This window comes from Plecotus auritus, assembly GCF_963455305.1.
Source record: "Plecotus auritus genome assembly, chromosome: 4".
Lineage (NCBI taxonomy): Eukaryota > Metazoa > Chordata > Mammalia > Chiroptera > Vespertilionidae > Plecotus > Plecotus auritus.
Window position 1 is genome coordinate 60,401,048 of NC_137775.1, and position 14,571 is coordinate 60,415,618.

At 42.0% G+C, this 14,571-nt stretch overlaps 2 protein-coding genes across 2 annotated transcripts in view; one reads left to right on the forward strand and one right to left on the reverse strand.

Moving 5' to 3' along the window:
* The window catches only part of DOP1A (DOP1 leucine zipper like protein A), a 113,602-nt gene extending 111,951 nt beyond the window's left edge, over positions 1-1,651 (reverse strand). The window contains exon 1 of the mRNA XM_080667086.1: positions 1,602-1,651. The gene's annotated coding sequence lies outside the window, so the exon portion shown is untranslated. The remainder of the gene's footprint in view (positions 1-1,601) is intronic.
* Positions 1,652-3,898: 2,247 nt separating this feature from the next.
* Positions 3,899-14,571, forward strand: part of UBE3D (ubiquitin protein ligase E3D) — a 161,204-nt gene continuing 150,531 nt past the window's right edge. Inside the window, exons 1-2 of the mRNA XM_080664137.1 lie at positions 3,899-4,064; positions 12,739-12,935. Coding sequence (XP_080520263.1) covers positions 3,991-4,064; positions 12,739-12,935 — 271 coding nt within the window. The 5' untranslated portion in view covers positions 3,899-3,990. The remainder of the gene's footprint in view (positions 4,065-12,738; positions 12,936-14,571) is intronic.

The window sequence follows — 14,571 nt, forward strand, 5'->3', positions numbered from 1 at the left end:
CACCTGGAGATTTGCTATTATTTAGCAATACTGGAGAATTATGTCGTTCTGGGTGGCAGCTGAATGTAATCACTAAAAATAAAGCATTTGTACTACAACCGGTGTTTGTTTACTCCTGTTATAACTTCTGTCAGCTCAACTAAATCATTGTGTCGTTTATCAGGTGGTGAGTTACTTAGCACCTAATGCTGACATGTTATTCGTAGTAAAATTAAGATCTATGTCTGCATAGAAGATAGCCAATAACAACAAAAAGAAGAGATTTTTTCCCCTATAGTTCAAGGCTTATGCATCAGGCATCTTCCTAACTCTTTTTGTAATTATTATTAAAAAGTCTTGATTGCTGCCAAAGCCGGTTTGGCTCAGTGGATAGAGCGTCAGCCTGCGGACTGAAAGGTCCCAGGTTCGATTCCGGTCGGGGGCATGTGATTTGGTTGCGGGCGCATCACCAGTGGGAGGTGTGCGGGAGGCAGCTGATCGATGTTTCTCTCTCATCGATGTTTCTGACTATCCCTCTTCCTTCCTCTCTGTAAAAAATCAACAAAATATATTTTAAAAAAAAAAAAAGTCTTGATTGCTTTAACTAGTCTCCAAGTCAATTTTCCCCCATATTTATGTTTCTCAAACTCCATAGAGCTGTAAGAGTTTAAGATTAGTCAAAACACAATTTACGTGGCTTTAAAAAAGTATAGTTGCCCTAGCTGGCTTGGCTCAGCGGATAGAGCGGAGGCCTGCGGACTGAAGGGTCCCAGGTTCCATTTCCATCAAGGGCACACCCCTGGGTTGCGGGCTTGGTCCCCATAGGGGACGTGCAGCAGGCAGCCAATCAGAGATTCTCTCTCATTGATGTTTCTCTCTCTCTCTCTCTCTCTCTCCCTTCCTCTGAAATATATTAAAAATGTAATCTCTTAAAAAAAGAGAGAGAGAGTAGCTCCTAAAGAGTGTTAAAAAATGCATAGTTGTGTGCCACTCCTTTCCCCTCAGGGTAGGAGAATGGAGGAGGCTGAACTCGTAACTGTAGTTTAAGCAGCAACTTCCTTGGGAATCAAAGGTAATCATTGTTAACAACTTCCTTATGACTAATCTGACTTCCTCTAATCAACTTCTGCACTCCTCTCCAACCTCTCACGTGGGCCATTCACCTGGATGGCATTCATTGGTGTCACAATATTAAAATGATCCCACAAACTAGTGAGACTGCACGAGGCCTTGATTCCGCCAACAAAGAGGCTACCCCGCGCGCCTTCATCGCACAGGTGCGACCGCCACTCCAACCTTACGCACTGCCGGCCCCAGCGCCGGAGGCTGGGGATGAGCCTCCAGACACCTGCGGCCACCTCAGCCCGGCCACCCTCGCCCGGCCGCCCTCGCGCCTCCGCCCCGCCCCAGCCCGCCGGTCCCGCGCAGCTCCCGCTTCCCCGGAAACCAGAGGACGGCCGCCCGGCTTCGCGGCTTCATGCGGGGCCAGGGCGGCATCACCCCCGACGCCACAGCAGCCTGACCCGGCATGTCCCCGCGACTCCGGAACGAGGCAGGCCGAGGAAGCCGCTCAGAGCCAGCGGCCGGCCTCGTGACCGCTATGGGGGCGGGGACACGGTTACCTGCTGTGGGCTCCGCCGCTCCCGCCAGCGCCGCTCTCCTGGCAACCGCGGCAGCTACACGGAGGCCGAAAGCCGAAGGGCCTAGTGACAGCTCCCAGCGTGCACCGCGCCGGCGCCCACGCCCACGCCAGCGTCGACGTCGACGAGCTCTATATCCACCCCCTGGTCCGTTCCCCGTCCTTGGCGCCAGCTGTCACCACAGCGCCCTCAAGCGGAGTGTCAGGGAAGCGGCCTAGGGCCGGACCAACTGCGGAAGTGGGCCTGCAAAGGGGTTTATAGCAGATGTTTTTAACTCGCCAGCGCCAGCCCTATCCTGATAGTTTGAAGGGATGCTAGGAGTTGAAAACAGCTTTTACATATCATTTAAATGATTATTTAAATAATTGTTTCAATATAATTTAAATAATACCTTTGTATTTCTTAGGCCGACCTTGAGGCCCAGAGAGGTTAGAAGACTTAGGAAAGACCAATAGTTATCAGCTTTGGACTGTTTGAACCTAGAACTCTCTAAATCACGTAGTTATTACAAGGAGGGTTGCACTCGATTCCAATAATTACAGGCTGTTGTTGTTCCTTGTGATTAAGCCCCTAAACCATAGGGTCAAAAAAATAAATATTTTTTTTACAAATGTAAAGATATAAAAATCTTTAAAAATAATCAAATCCCCCACCTGGCATGGCTCAGTGGTTGAGCGTCAACCTTTGAACCAGAAGGTCACAGGTTCGATTCCATGTCAGGGCACATACCCAGATTGCAGGCTTGATCCCCAGTATGGGGCATCCAGGAGGCAACCAATCAGTAATTCACTCTCATCATTGATGTTTCTATCTCTCTCCCTTTCCCTTACTCTCTGAAATCAATAAAAACATATTTTAAAAAATAATAAAATAAAAATAAACCAATTATGAAGAGCATACTATGCTAAGAATGTTATTTAAGCACTTAACAGCCTAGCCTTGAGAATTAAAGAAGATATGAGTTGAAATCATCACCCTTCATCACCATTATCTGAGATGGAATAGTAGTAAAGTTAATTCTGTGTTGTTGAATCATTGTGATGGATACAGGAATTTGTGAAGCAACATGATAAACTTTTAAAACTTCAAATACCAATTTTAGTTAATCCTCACCCAAGAATAATTTTCTATTGATTTTTAGAAAGAGTGGAAGGGAGAGACATATTGATTGGTTGCCTCCTGCACACATCCCAACCAGGCTGACACTCTATCCACTTAGCCAAACCAGCTAGGGCTCAAATACTAATTTTAGAAATATTGTCTTAAACTAGTGTCTCTAAGATAGAGGTTTATTATATACTCAGAAAATGTCTAGATGAATGTTTGGTGTGTGGTAATTATGACTTTGAAATGATAAAGTAGAACATCAATAAACATATGATTTTCTGTATACAAACATTCACTTTTCTGTTTTTAAAAAACAGCCTCCTGCTTTTAAAGAATTCTTATAATGCTTCCATGGACTTATATTTTAGTATTTCCCACTATAAGTATTTACAATATACTAGATCCTTTTCTTTACTGTGTGAAACTTTCCAAAATAATCCTCTGATAGTAATAAGATTAGGACTTCTCTGAGTCAGTTTTTACTTCCACAAAAGTGAATAGTGAAAATGTACACATGAAATTATTCTCATCTTCCTTTTTTCAAAGCTTATGGGAATGATTAATCCTGTGATCCATGTTACTGGTTTTAATACACTCTATTCTGCATAGGGAACAGAAAACTTCTTACACGTTTACAACTTGGAGCAATTTTGTCTAACTTGAGAAGCAATGTCACATCAATCCTGGACATCTGTAGCTTCAGATAGAGGAGAGCTACTGAAGGACCTTCAGCCCACAGATCATAAAAATGAGATCATAGTCCATAAAAACAAAACACAAAAACAAAATACAGTGTATTTGGGGTAAAGCATCTGCTCTTGGGCCTCCAGGGGACTGTGCCTGCCTGTATTGCCTCCCTCCATCAGCTCCCTCTCTTCCAGGCTCATCCCTATCCACGCTAGCCAAAGGAATGTACGCCCCGTCTGATTTTTAAGGTCATTTCCAAGGAGACTAACGCATCAGGTCACACCCATAAGAAGCAGAGTGGGAGGACAATTTGGCTCACCCACCCACCTTCACAACGCTCAGACCCCAAACCTGCTCTTAAAATGCTCACGCCCCCCACATGGAGTCCTCTAGAGTCTAGGCAGCGCACTCTCCGCCCGGCAGGTGGCGCTGTGGGCTGGCTGTTTCAGCCTAGCGAGCGGATCCCGGAATCCCGTGCCGCGGCCGCCGCCGATGCTGCCTGTGTTTGAGCCGCACGTGCAGAGGCGCTCCTGGCCCCGGCGGCGGGTTGGCTGGGACCTCCGTCTGGGCGCCCGCCATGGCCCCGCCGGCAGAGACGCGCGTGTTCCTGGAGGTGCGGAGACGGCTGCAGAGCGCGCTGCTGATCGTGGGGTAAGGCCAGGGGTGGGAGTGTGGGCTCCTGGGCACCGTGCCTAGCTCGCTTTTTTGCTACCCGGCAAGTCTCCGCCTCTCCGGGGTGGATGAATTTTTGAATTTCTTCTTTCCCGTTGCTTAGAGCTCTCTTGATTACTCAGAGTAGAGTGCTCCCTCTCCTATAGCCGCCCTGCACCCCCCCCTACGATCTCGGCATCACCTGGGAGCGTCTAAGAAATGCAGTCTCAGCCCCACAGCAGACCTGCTGAATCAGAACTTGCATTTAACGTGCTCCCAGGGTTCAGATGCACGGTCACGTTTGAGGAGCACCGATGTCAAACATCGTCGGCAGTGCCCGGCGTTTCCAAGGAAACGGTGCCAAAAAATGCCTTGTCTGCCTCTTTAAAGGATCTTCATTGTAGGATCAGTTCCTGTTTTGTAAATAAAGTCGTTGTTTTTTCCCTGCCCAAACTGTTGTATGCAGAGAAACGGATACAGTAGTTTAAAACGTGTGCTTAGTGAGTGACTAACAACGGTGGTATGCTTACTACAGTTCATTCTTTTATTCATAGTACGAGTTCCACTGAGAAGTCTGCAAACCGTTTAACTTGTTTTTCCCCCCGCTACACAAATACGAAACTGTTAGGAAAGTGTTCTCCCCTCCTTTTTTTTTTTGTTTCGTAGTACGTGATCATTTCTCCTGTGCCCACTGTTTCAAATACAGCAAATTAGATATTAAAATGCTAAAAAAAATTATTGCACAGCGCCACTGTGAGGTAGATGGATGCTTAGCTTTATCTCTTTTCCTTAAATCAGCCAGGTGTCTGTGTGGCAGTTTTGGACTTGTCAGGAGAACTGAATTCAAATCCTAGCTTCTTCACAAAGGTAGAATTATTTAGTCTGATTTTTTTTTCAATTATAAAATGGGGATATTTACTTCTCTTCTTTCTGTCTCTCAAATCAGATAAGTATCTCCAATTCCATTTCACTTTGTAGGGTCAGTAGGGACCCAAACCTTACACAAAACAAAACACTTCCCTGCTTCCTTCGGGGTTGTCCTGGATTACTCTCCCTTGTTTAATAAGCAAGTTCAGAAACCTAACTGCGGGACTGCTGGTTCGTCCCCCTGGTCTTTGACTGTTGAGCTTTATCACGAATCAACTCCCTCTACTCTAAAAGCAACCAGTGTTCTGATTTCTTTCAACAAAGATTGGTTTTGCCATTTCTCACTTTTTTGTTGTTTCTGGCCACTTTCCTTCAACAGTGTTTCCGAGATTCATGTTTCATTCCTGCCATCGCATACATAAGTAATCCAGTTCTTTTTTGCTGCTGAGTAGTTTTCCACTGAATGAACATATGACAGTTCATTTATTCATTCTCTGTTGCTGGATATTTTGTGTGTTTTAGAGCAGGGTAGGGAACCTTTTTTTTCTGCCCAGGGCCATTTGGATACTTAAAACATCATTTGTGGACCATACAAAAATTACCAACTGAAACATCAGTTGTATGTTCCCTGTTATAGTTGGTCAAACATTTAATTAACTCACCCCTAATGCCTTGGCAGGGCCAGACCAAATGACTTCTCAGGCCTTATACGGCCCTTAGGCCGTCATTTCCCACCTCTGTTCTAGAGTTGGCTTATTATGAATAAAGCTGCCACACGTTGTTGTATAAGTCTTTTTGTGGACATGCATTTTCATTTCTCATAGGTAATTACCTAAGAGTGGAACTGATGGGTCATAGGGCAGATGTGGGCTTTATGAGAATTGCCAAACAACCTCCGAAGTAGTTGTACCATTTTACACTCTCACCAGAAAAAAAAAAAAGAGAGAATTCCAATTGCTTCACATTCTCATCTGCATTTAGTGTTGTAAGGCGTTTTGATTGTTGTCATTCTCGTGATATAAAGTGGTAAATCATTGTCATTTTAATTTGCATTTTTTTGATTAATAATGTTGAGTACCTTTTATTTGTTCTTTGGTTATTCATATATGTTCCTTTGTAAGGTATCTTATAATGTTTTGGCATTAAAAAATCAGGTTGTTTCTCTTATTGTTGAATTTGAAAAGTTCTTTATATAGTCTGGAAAAACGCTTTTTTTCATTTATGCCTTGTGAGTATCTAAATAGTTTCTCTCAGTGTGTAACTTACCTTTTCATTTTCTTAATAGTGTTTTTTGATGAACAGAAATTTTTAATTATAATGAAATCCAGTTTATTGCATTTTTCCTTAATGGTTAGTGTTTTTGTATCTTAAGAAATCCTTGTCTACCTCAGGTTTGTAAAGATGTATTTTCCTATGTTTATTTTTTAGGAGTTAACATAGTTTAAACTTTTACATTTAGATCTGTGAATATGGTAAATTCATTTTTGTGTTTGGAGTGAGGCACGGGTCAAATTCTTTTTTTTTTTTTTTTTTTTTTCCTGTAAGGATATCCAGTTGTTTTATCACCATTAGTTAAAAAGACTGTCATTTTCCCATTGAGATAACTCAGTGTCTTTTCAGAAATCAGTTGACTATACTGTTTGCATGGTATGTCCTTTTTTACACTTTTACTCTCAATCTGTCTCTTTATATATAAAATTTTTATAGTCTACTGGGTGCAGTTTTTTTAAAATTCATTCTGACAATTTCTACATGTTAATTGGAATTTTTAGTCTACATATTTTACAGTTAATGTACATGATATGATTGAATTTTATTCTTGTTCCTAATCTTAAAAAAAATGCTTGTAGTATTTAATCTTTAAGTAAGATGAAGTTGATTTTGGGCTAACCTGTTTGGTAGATTGCATAGTTCTTTTCCTAGTTTAAGGGTGTGTGTGTGTTTTAATTTATTGATTTTTTTAAGAGACATCAGCTTGTTGTTCCATTTATTTATGCATTCAATAATTGACTCTTGTATGTTCCCTGACCAGGGATTGAAACCACAACCTTGTATCAGGACGTTTCTCTAACCAACTGAGCTTTACTTTATGAGAATTGCCAAACAATCCGGCCAGGGCCTAGTTTAAGGCTTTTAATCATGAATAGATATTATATTATCTGTAATTATTTCTGCGTGTATTGTGATGATCATATTTTTTGCTTTAATCTTTACATCTGTGAATTGCATTAGAAAAATCTATTTATGTCAAGCTATCTTAGCATTCCTGGGATAAACCTAAGCCATTCATTTATTCAATCCACATATATTTACTGAATTCCTATTCTAGTGCCAAAACTTCAGATTCTAAGTATGAGTATACAGCTGTGAACAGTAATAAGAGCAAAGACAAAAATATTTATTCTCATTGAATTTACAGTCTAATGGTGGCAGTGGATGAGAATTAGGCAGAAAAAACACACACAAAATAAACAAAATATACATTATATTGAATACAGATAAGCACCTGGAAAAAAAATAAAACAGAAAAAGGGATAAGGGGGGGAAAAATGACAGATTGTTATTCCAAAGGCCAAAGCAAGATTTGAGTAATAAACTGAAAGAACTATGGTTTGGAACTATAGGATACCTGGTAGAAGACTGTTTTCCTCTGAGTATGAAGGGGTGCTTAGTTCATAGAGATGTGGGTGGGCTGGTGGAACACATAATAAAGGGTCATACAATAAGTGGTGTGCTAGTGAGTATTTAGCAACCTGCACTCCAGGAAAACAAAGCAACCAACCAAACAAAAACCTCCCAGATTTGCGGCATTTACTGATTTCTGTGGTGTACTTTCGCTATGGATGATGTCAGAAGCTGCCAAAGTGAGGTCAACTGGTTTGCAAAATGCCTGCAACTTTTACACCTGGCTCTAGTATGTCACTGGGTCTTATACACCATTGAAGAGACATTAGCTGGTACTCAGGGCAAGATATGAACTTACTGGATAGTTTCAAGCAAAATGTGACAAGTGGATAGTGAAGAAAGCCTCAAGTTATAAAAAGTGCTAACAATTAGAGTTTCAAAAACTTTGTTTTGGATTGATGGCAAACTTGAGATAAGTTGCTGTCACACTTGAATATGTTACTGTGAATTTTCTAAAAGTAAGCACATTTTCCTACATAACCACCAGGCAACCCTCAAAATTGGGAAATAGGTTACTGTCTTATACTCAAACCTCATTCAAGTTTTGCCTGTTGTCGACATAATATCTGTGGTAGCACAGGAATCCAGTTCATTCATTGCCAGATTTACCTTGGAAGGAATAGTTGTTCAGTTTTCCTTGACTTTCATGATCCTGACACTTTTGAAGATTACAGCCCAGTTATTTTGTAGAATATCCTTTCATTTCCGGTTTGTCTCATGTTTCCTCAAAATTAGGTTCAGGTTATACATCTTTGGCAGTAATATCATAGAGATGATTCTGTGTTCTCATTACAACCTATCGGATGGTGCGTGATTTTGATTGGTTCAGTTCAATTAAATTTCACATTAACCTTGCGTACTTAAAGTGGTGTCTGCCAGACTTCTCCACCATAAAGTGACTCTTTTTCTCTTCAAAATTAGTAAGTGTTACTGGAGAGATCCTTTGATACTAATGTAAATGCCCTGGTCTCATCAGACTTTACTTTTTTTGTTTGTTTGTTTCATTTATTTACATCAGTATGGACCCATAGTTTTTTTTCAGTGGGCTACTTTTTAAATCAAATTACGCCAGATGTCACCAGTGGTGGTCCCTTCAAAATTATTTCTGTGTCTTCTTTTAATGTATTTTTATGTGTTTGTTTTTTTTTTTAATTGATTTCAGAGTGAGGAAGGGAGAAGGAGAGACAGAAACATCAATGATGAGAGAGAATCATTGGTCAGCTACCTCCTGCTCGCCCCCCACGGGGGATGGAGTCCATAATCTGGATATGTGCCCTGACCTGGAATTGAACCGTGACCTTCTGGTTCATGGGTCGACTTGACTCTCAACCACTGAGCACACTGGCCTGATTCTATGTCTTTTTTGACATATCCCTATCATTTTTTAATTTCTTCTTTGTTGCACAGCAAGATGTTCCAGGCTCATCTCATGTTTTTCTCATTCCAGCCTTACATGTAGTTATTTTTCCAAGGAATCCTGTTTTGTTCATTTGTTTTTAAGTGGAAAATGGTCTTCAGAAAACAAGATCTGGGCACAGAGTGTGCTCATTACTATTGGGTGTCACTTCTCCAAAACCCACTAGTGAACAGAACTGAGAGTGTGTGTGTGTGTGTGTGTGTGTGTGTGTGTGACATATATGTGATGTTTTGTATGTGTGTATGAATGTGTATATCATATATGCACATACATACATGGACATCTACATTTATTACTGTATCTGTTTATATACATTGAACACCATGACTTCACACTGACATTTCCAATTCTAGTCTACCACCATAGGATCCATTCTGATTTTCTCCCTTTCCTCTTTGTAACTCTGTCCTCCCATAGGGACAATCCTGGCTTTCATTTTCCTTATGATATATATTGAATATATATCAGCAAATAACTAATATTTTGCTGTCACCCTTTGCCGCTTTCGTCTCCAGCACCCAGTGTTGACAGTCCTCACCTGCTTAGGCTGCTTGGACTGAATGTTTATGTCCCGTCAAAATTCCTGTGTTGAAACCCTAACTCCCAGTGTGATGGCATCAGGAGTGGGGCCTTTGGTAGATACTTAAGTTTAGATGAAATCATAACTTAAGGGTGAAGCCACCACGATAAGAGTCAGGCTTTTATAAGAAGGGGCACCAAAGCTTCTCTTTCAGCCATCTGAGTTTACAGGGGGAAGCGGCCATCTGCAAGCCAGAAAGAGGGCCCTCAATAAGGAGCAAATTTGCTGGCACCTTGGTCTTGGACTTCCCAGCCTCCAGAACTATGAGAAATAAATGCCTGTTGTTTAAGCCATCCAATATGTGGTATCCTATCTAATAAAAGGGTGATATGCAAATTAACTGTCACTCTGTCACAAAGATGGCGGTGCCCAGTCCTCAGCCCTGTCAGAGTCCCCCAGTCCCGGGGGTGGGGGGGGGGGGGGCGGCTGCTGAGAGCAGGCAGCGTGAGTGGCCTGGCAGAATCCTTGCTTCGTCGCCATGCCCGGCTCAGGCCGGCCCCCCGGAGCCGGAGTGGACAGGGACAGGGGGGCCAGCCCGCAGCCTCCGTGGCCGAGCGCAGGTCCGGAGAGGAGATGGCGGGCCTGCCTCCCGCGGAAGCAGTGCAGGTCCCTCCCACCTCCCGCAGAATCGGCGCGGGTCTCTCCCAGCTCCCGTGGAAGCAGCGCAGCTCCCGGCGATGCGCTGCCGTTCCCACCAGCTCCTGCGGAAGCAGAGGGTGGCCTACTGTGCAGTATCGCGCAGTGGGCTACTAGTTTTGTTATAGTTGCTTGAGCTGACTAAGATAGGCTCTGAAACCCCATGCTGAGCTGCCCTCAACCCCCAGATTTCCGCCTCACCCCTCTTTGGATCTGACATCCCTGCTGAGTGGCCTCCTTAGCTCTCAGGCTGTATGGTGCATGCCCCCCTCACCCTGCTGGATTTCTCAGACACACTCCAGGCCACTGTGGTTCTCCCATCCTTGCATAGATGCCTTTCTTACTTGGCCTTGTGTAATTGGCTGATTTTTTCAGGGAAGATAGGGGAAGAGTGGTAAACCAGAGATGGGGTGGGAGTGGGGGCTTAGGAACCCAGTAGTATCCCTTGAAGCACTTCTAAGTGCCAACTGGAAGTTTGAAAATCACTGAAGTAGCAAAGTGGACAAATTGTGTGTCTTTAGAGTGATTGTCAAACTATGGCCCATGAGCCAAATCTAACCTGCAGCCTGTTTTGGTATAGCCTGTGAGCAGAGAATGTCTTTTATATTTTTAAAATGGTTGTTAAAAAAGAAAAACACAAAGTAGAATATGCAACAGAGGCCATATATGGCCTGTAAAACCTGAAATATTTACGATCTGGCTTTTATATAAAAAGTTTTCTGACCTCTGCTTTAGAGGATTTTTAAAATATGTTTTTATTGATTTCAGAGAGAGGGAGGGACAGAAACATCAATGATGAGAGAGAACCATTGATCCGCTGCCCTCTGCATGTCCCCTATTAGGGATCAGGCTGCAACCCAGGCATGTGCCTTGGCTAGGAATCAAATCATGACCTCCTGGTTCATGGGTTGATGCTCAACCATTGAGCCACACCAGCCATGTGAGGATTATTATTTCTTAAATGTAATTTCTTAAAATCAGACTTTTGACCTGGGAAAATATTTGGGTTTTTTGATATTCTATGTTGCCAATTAAGTGCAGATCCCTATACTTTGAGAAGGAGCTAGCCAGAAGGTAGTCTTAAGATTTTCTAAGGCAATTAAGAGGCCTAACCAAGATTCATACCTGAACTCAGGGTTTGACCTCTGAATTTAAATGACACTATGTAGATAACGCGCATTCTGAAATTAGGTGACACAAAGTGGATGGCCTGCACATGCTGTCTGCTTTTAAGAGGGAGTCCTCTGTTACAGTGTTAAGCATATTTCAGCTTCATATGAGAATAATTTCTCTATGTGTTTAATCCCCCTTTATATTTTTGTGGATGGGGACTGTGTGTTATTCTTTATTGTCTACACTGAGTGATTTGTGTTTGTAGTGAACTGGATTAATAAGTCCTTTTATGCCTAGTATTCATACTCACTAGATTTTTGTACTTTTTTTTTTTTATTCTTAATGTTGACAAGAAAACGTTTTCTCCTGAACCTTTTATTTAATGTAATCTGATCTCCTTATCAAAATCCTGTATATCCAATAACAGTGCTTGAATTTACTGAAAGTAAAACATTGTAATGCTGGTCTCAGGAGCAGGAGTATTTCACTCACTCATTCATTCATTATTCAAATATCATTAAATTAGTGCTCATTTGATGACAGTCACTAACCCCCTCCATGTGCTTCCATAGTAACCTGGATTTGTCAGGAATAAGTACAATGTAGTTTCCACTGATCCCTTGAGCATTCCTGTTTACTTACCTGTCCCCTATTTGCGGGAGGGGAAGGCAGAGAAAATATATTGTTAATTGTTATATTCCCAGTACCTGGCACATTATAGAACTCACAAAAGATGGTTTGAATGAATGAGTAAATGAATGAATATACAAACCATGCTATGGTCAAGGGATGCAAAGATCAATAAGCCACTGTCTTATGCTGCCTTGTTGAAATCTCTTCCCAAAAATATTTCAAAGAACAAGTGCATGACATTTGACAGGCCAGTGTTAGACTGTGCTTGTTTGAAGAAACTGAAATTGGGGAGACTTGTGGGAGGGAATTGGGGATATGAGGAAATGGAATGGCAGGCTGTGCAGACAGAGTGGCTCTAGGAGCAACCCCAGGAAGGTCCAGGCTGGAGCAGGTGGAGGAAGCTTTAGGATAGAAGACAGAGCTGGGACTGGACTCACAATTATTACCATTGGAAAAAGTGCACATTTTAAAGTGCATCATTACCATAAAAAAGAAGCAAGCATAAAGTATCTATCCCAGAACTTGCATGTTACAGTAATAGTATAAAGTGCTCTCTGACCTGGTCTAAACCTAGTATAGACTTTTTTTTTTAATGATTGGCTCACTATTATTTTTCTGGGATAGTTAACTTTAGGGCCTTTACTGAAGAAGAACAGAGAGATCGTTGGCCGTTTTTGTTTCTTTCATCATGTGGTTTTCAGCGATGAGAAATAATTGTTGTGTGTGTTATTTTTAATTACCAGAGAGCCCAAAGAAGGAGGTATGCCCATGGATATTTCCATAACTCCATCCTCGCTCCAGGTGAAAACCCCTGGAGGCTGCACAGAGATCTGCCTTCCAGCAGAGGTCAGGCTTGTGCCTTCCTCCAGCCGTGGGCTGCAGTACGTGGCTGGAGATGGACTGCACCTGCGGCTGCAGGCGTGGGCGGAATTCAGCACAAGTAAGCAATGCTAGCACTCCTGTTTCTGCATTAACTTTTCCACTACAAGTCAAAGGTGACTTTTCCCTTAAAAAGTTGAATTTTCCCAGGTGGAAATAACTGCTCATCAGTGGCATGGAAGGAGCTGGGAGTGGAGAAGATCTAGGGTCTTAGCCAGCTTTGCCATTTATCAGCTTCGTGCAGTTAAACGTATCACATAAGCTTTCTGAGCTTTGTTTCTTTTGGATTTTTTTAGTGGTTTTTGTTTCTTCCTAATACACTTACTTTTTAGAGCAGTTTTAGGTTCACAACAAAATTGAGAAGAAGTTCACAAAGATTTTTCCATATACCCCTGCGTTGTCTCTTTAATTGTAAAATTACCTGGCTCACAGAGCTGATATGAAGGTGAAGTAAGATGGTTTGTGCAAGATGTAGTTTATTTTAAAGCGTTACATAGAAATTCATTAATTCAGTGAACATTACCTTGTACTGTGAGCTAGGAATTGCTCTAGGTTTTAGGGATACAGAAGTGAACAAAGTAGGAGGGTCTCTGGCTTCATGGAGCTTACATTGTAATGGGTGGGAATAGATAATGACCAAATTAATTACTTGGATACAGAGAAAAGGGCCATGGGCAAAGTAAAGCAGAATGATGGGCTAGGGAGTGACTGGGCTAGAGAGTGACTGGGGTTGGGTGGAGAGCAATGGGGAAGGCCACTCGGAGGAGGCGATATTTGACCAGAGAACTGAATGATGGAAATGATCCCAACCACGTAGAGACATTTTCAAATACAACAGTACATATGAAGATTCTGAAATTGAGTATGATACATAATTTAATTTTGAATGTTGCTATGCCTGTCATTTTTCCAACATTTGTTGCTGGCACATTGATTCAGTAAGATAGTAGAAGTGTTTCTCAGAATAATTTATTGAGTAAAATTATTGGTTTATTACATGTATTACCACGTAACTAATATACTTTTGAGGATTAAAATGATGTTAAAATGGAGAACAGAGGCTGTCACAGACTGATATATGCTCGTTATCAGAAAAGGATTTTATTTCTCCCAGCTATACTCGTAAATTTCACTGCTGCTTCAATTTTAATAAGCCTTTCATCTGAACTGCATGGAGGCAGAGTTGGGGTCAGGCAGATTGTTTTGAAGAGCCGTTTAAGAGATGGGAGCATATTTCAGTTCCCCTGAGTCTTTTTGCTGGATTTTGAAAGGGAATAGAAGATAGAGAGCGAGTTTTGCTCTTTATTTGCTGGAGAGTAATTTTGCTCGTGTCCTGGGTTGACGAATAATTAGTCTGAGTTGGATAGAGTTAGTTTTAGGGATAAGAGGTGGGGAAAAAGAAATGTCACAGAGCTTGAATGGTATAAGATAAACACTAAGAATGACTGTTGGACTATTCATGGAAAGAAGAGTGGGTCACCAAGACGGGAAACACACTAACACTCCCAAGTGTACTGAATGTAGGCAGAGGAAGTGTCAGGGAGGAAGCCTGGGAGTCTGGCCCTTCCTTGTCCAGTCATCACCTTCTCTGTAGCCGTGATGAACAATAACAGCAGCCGCAGCAGGAATTTTTTGTCTGTCTGGGACTTGGGAAACAGCATAGTGGGGTGTTTTCAGATCTACTGTTAGTTTTCTGG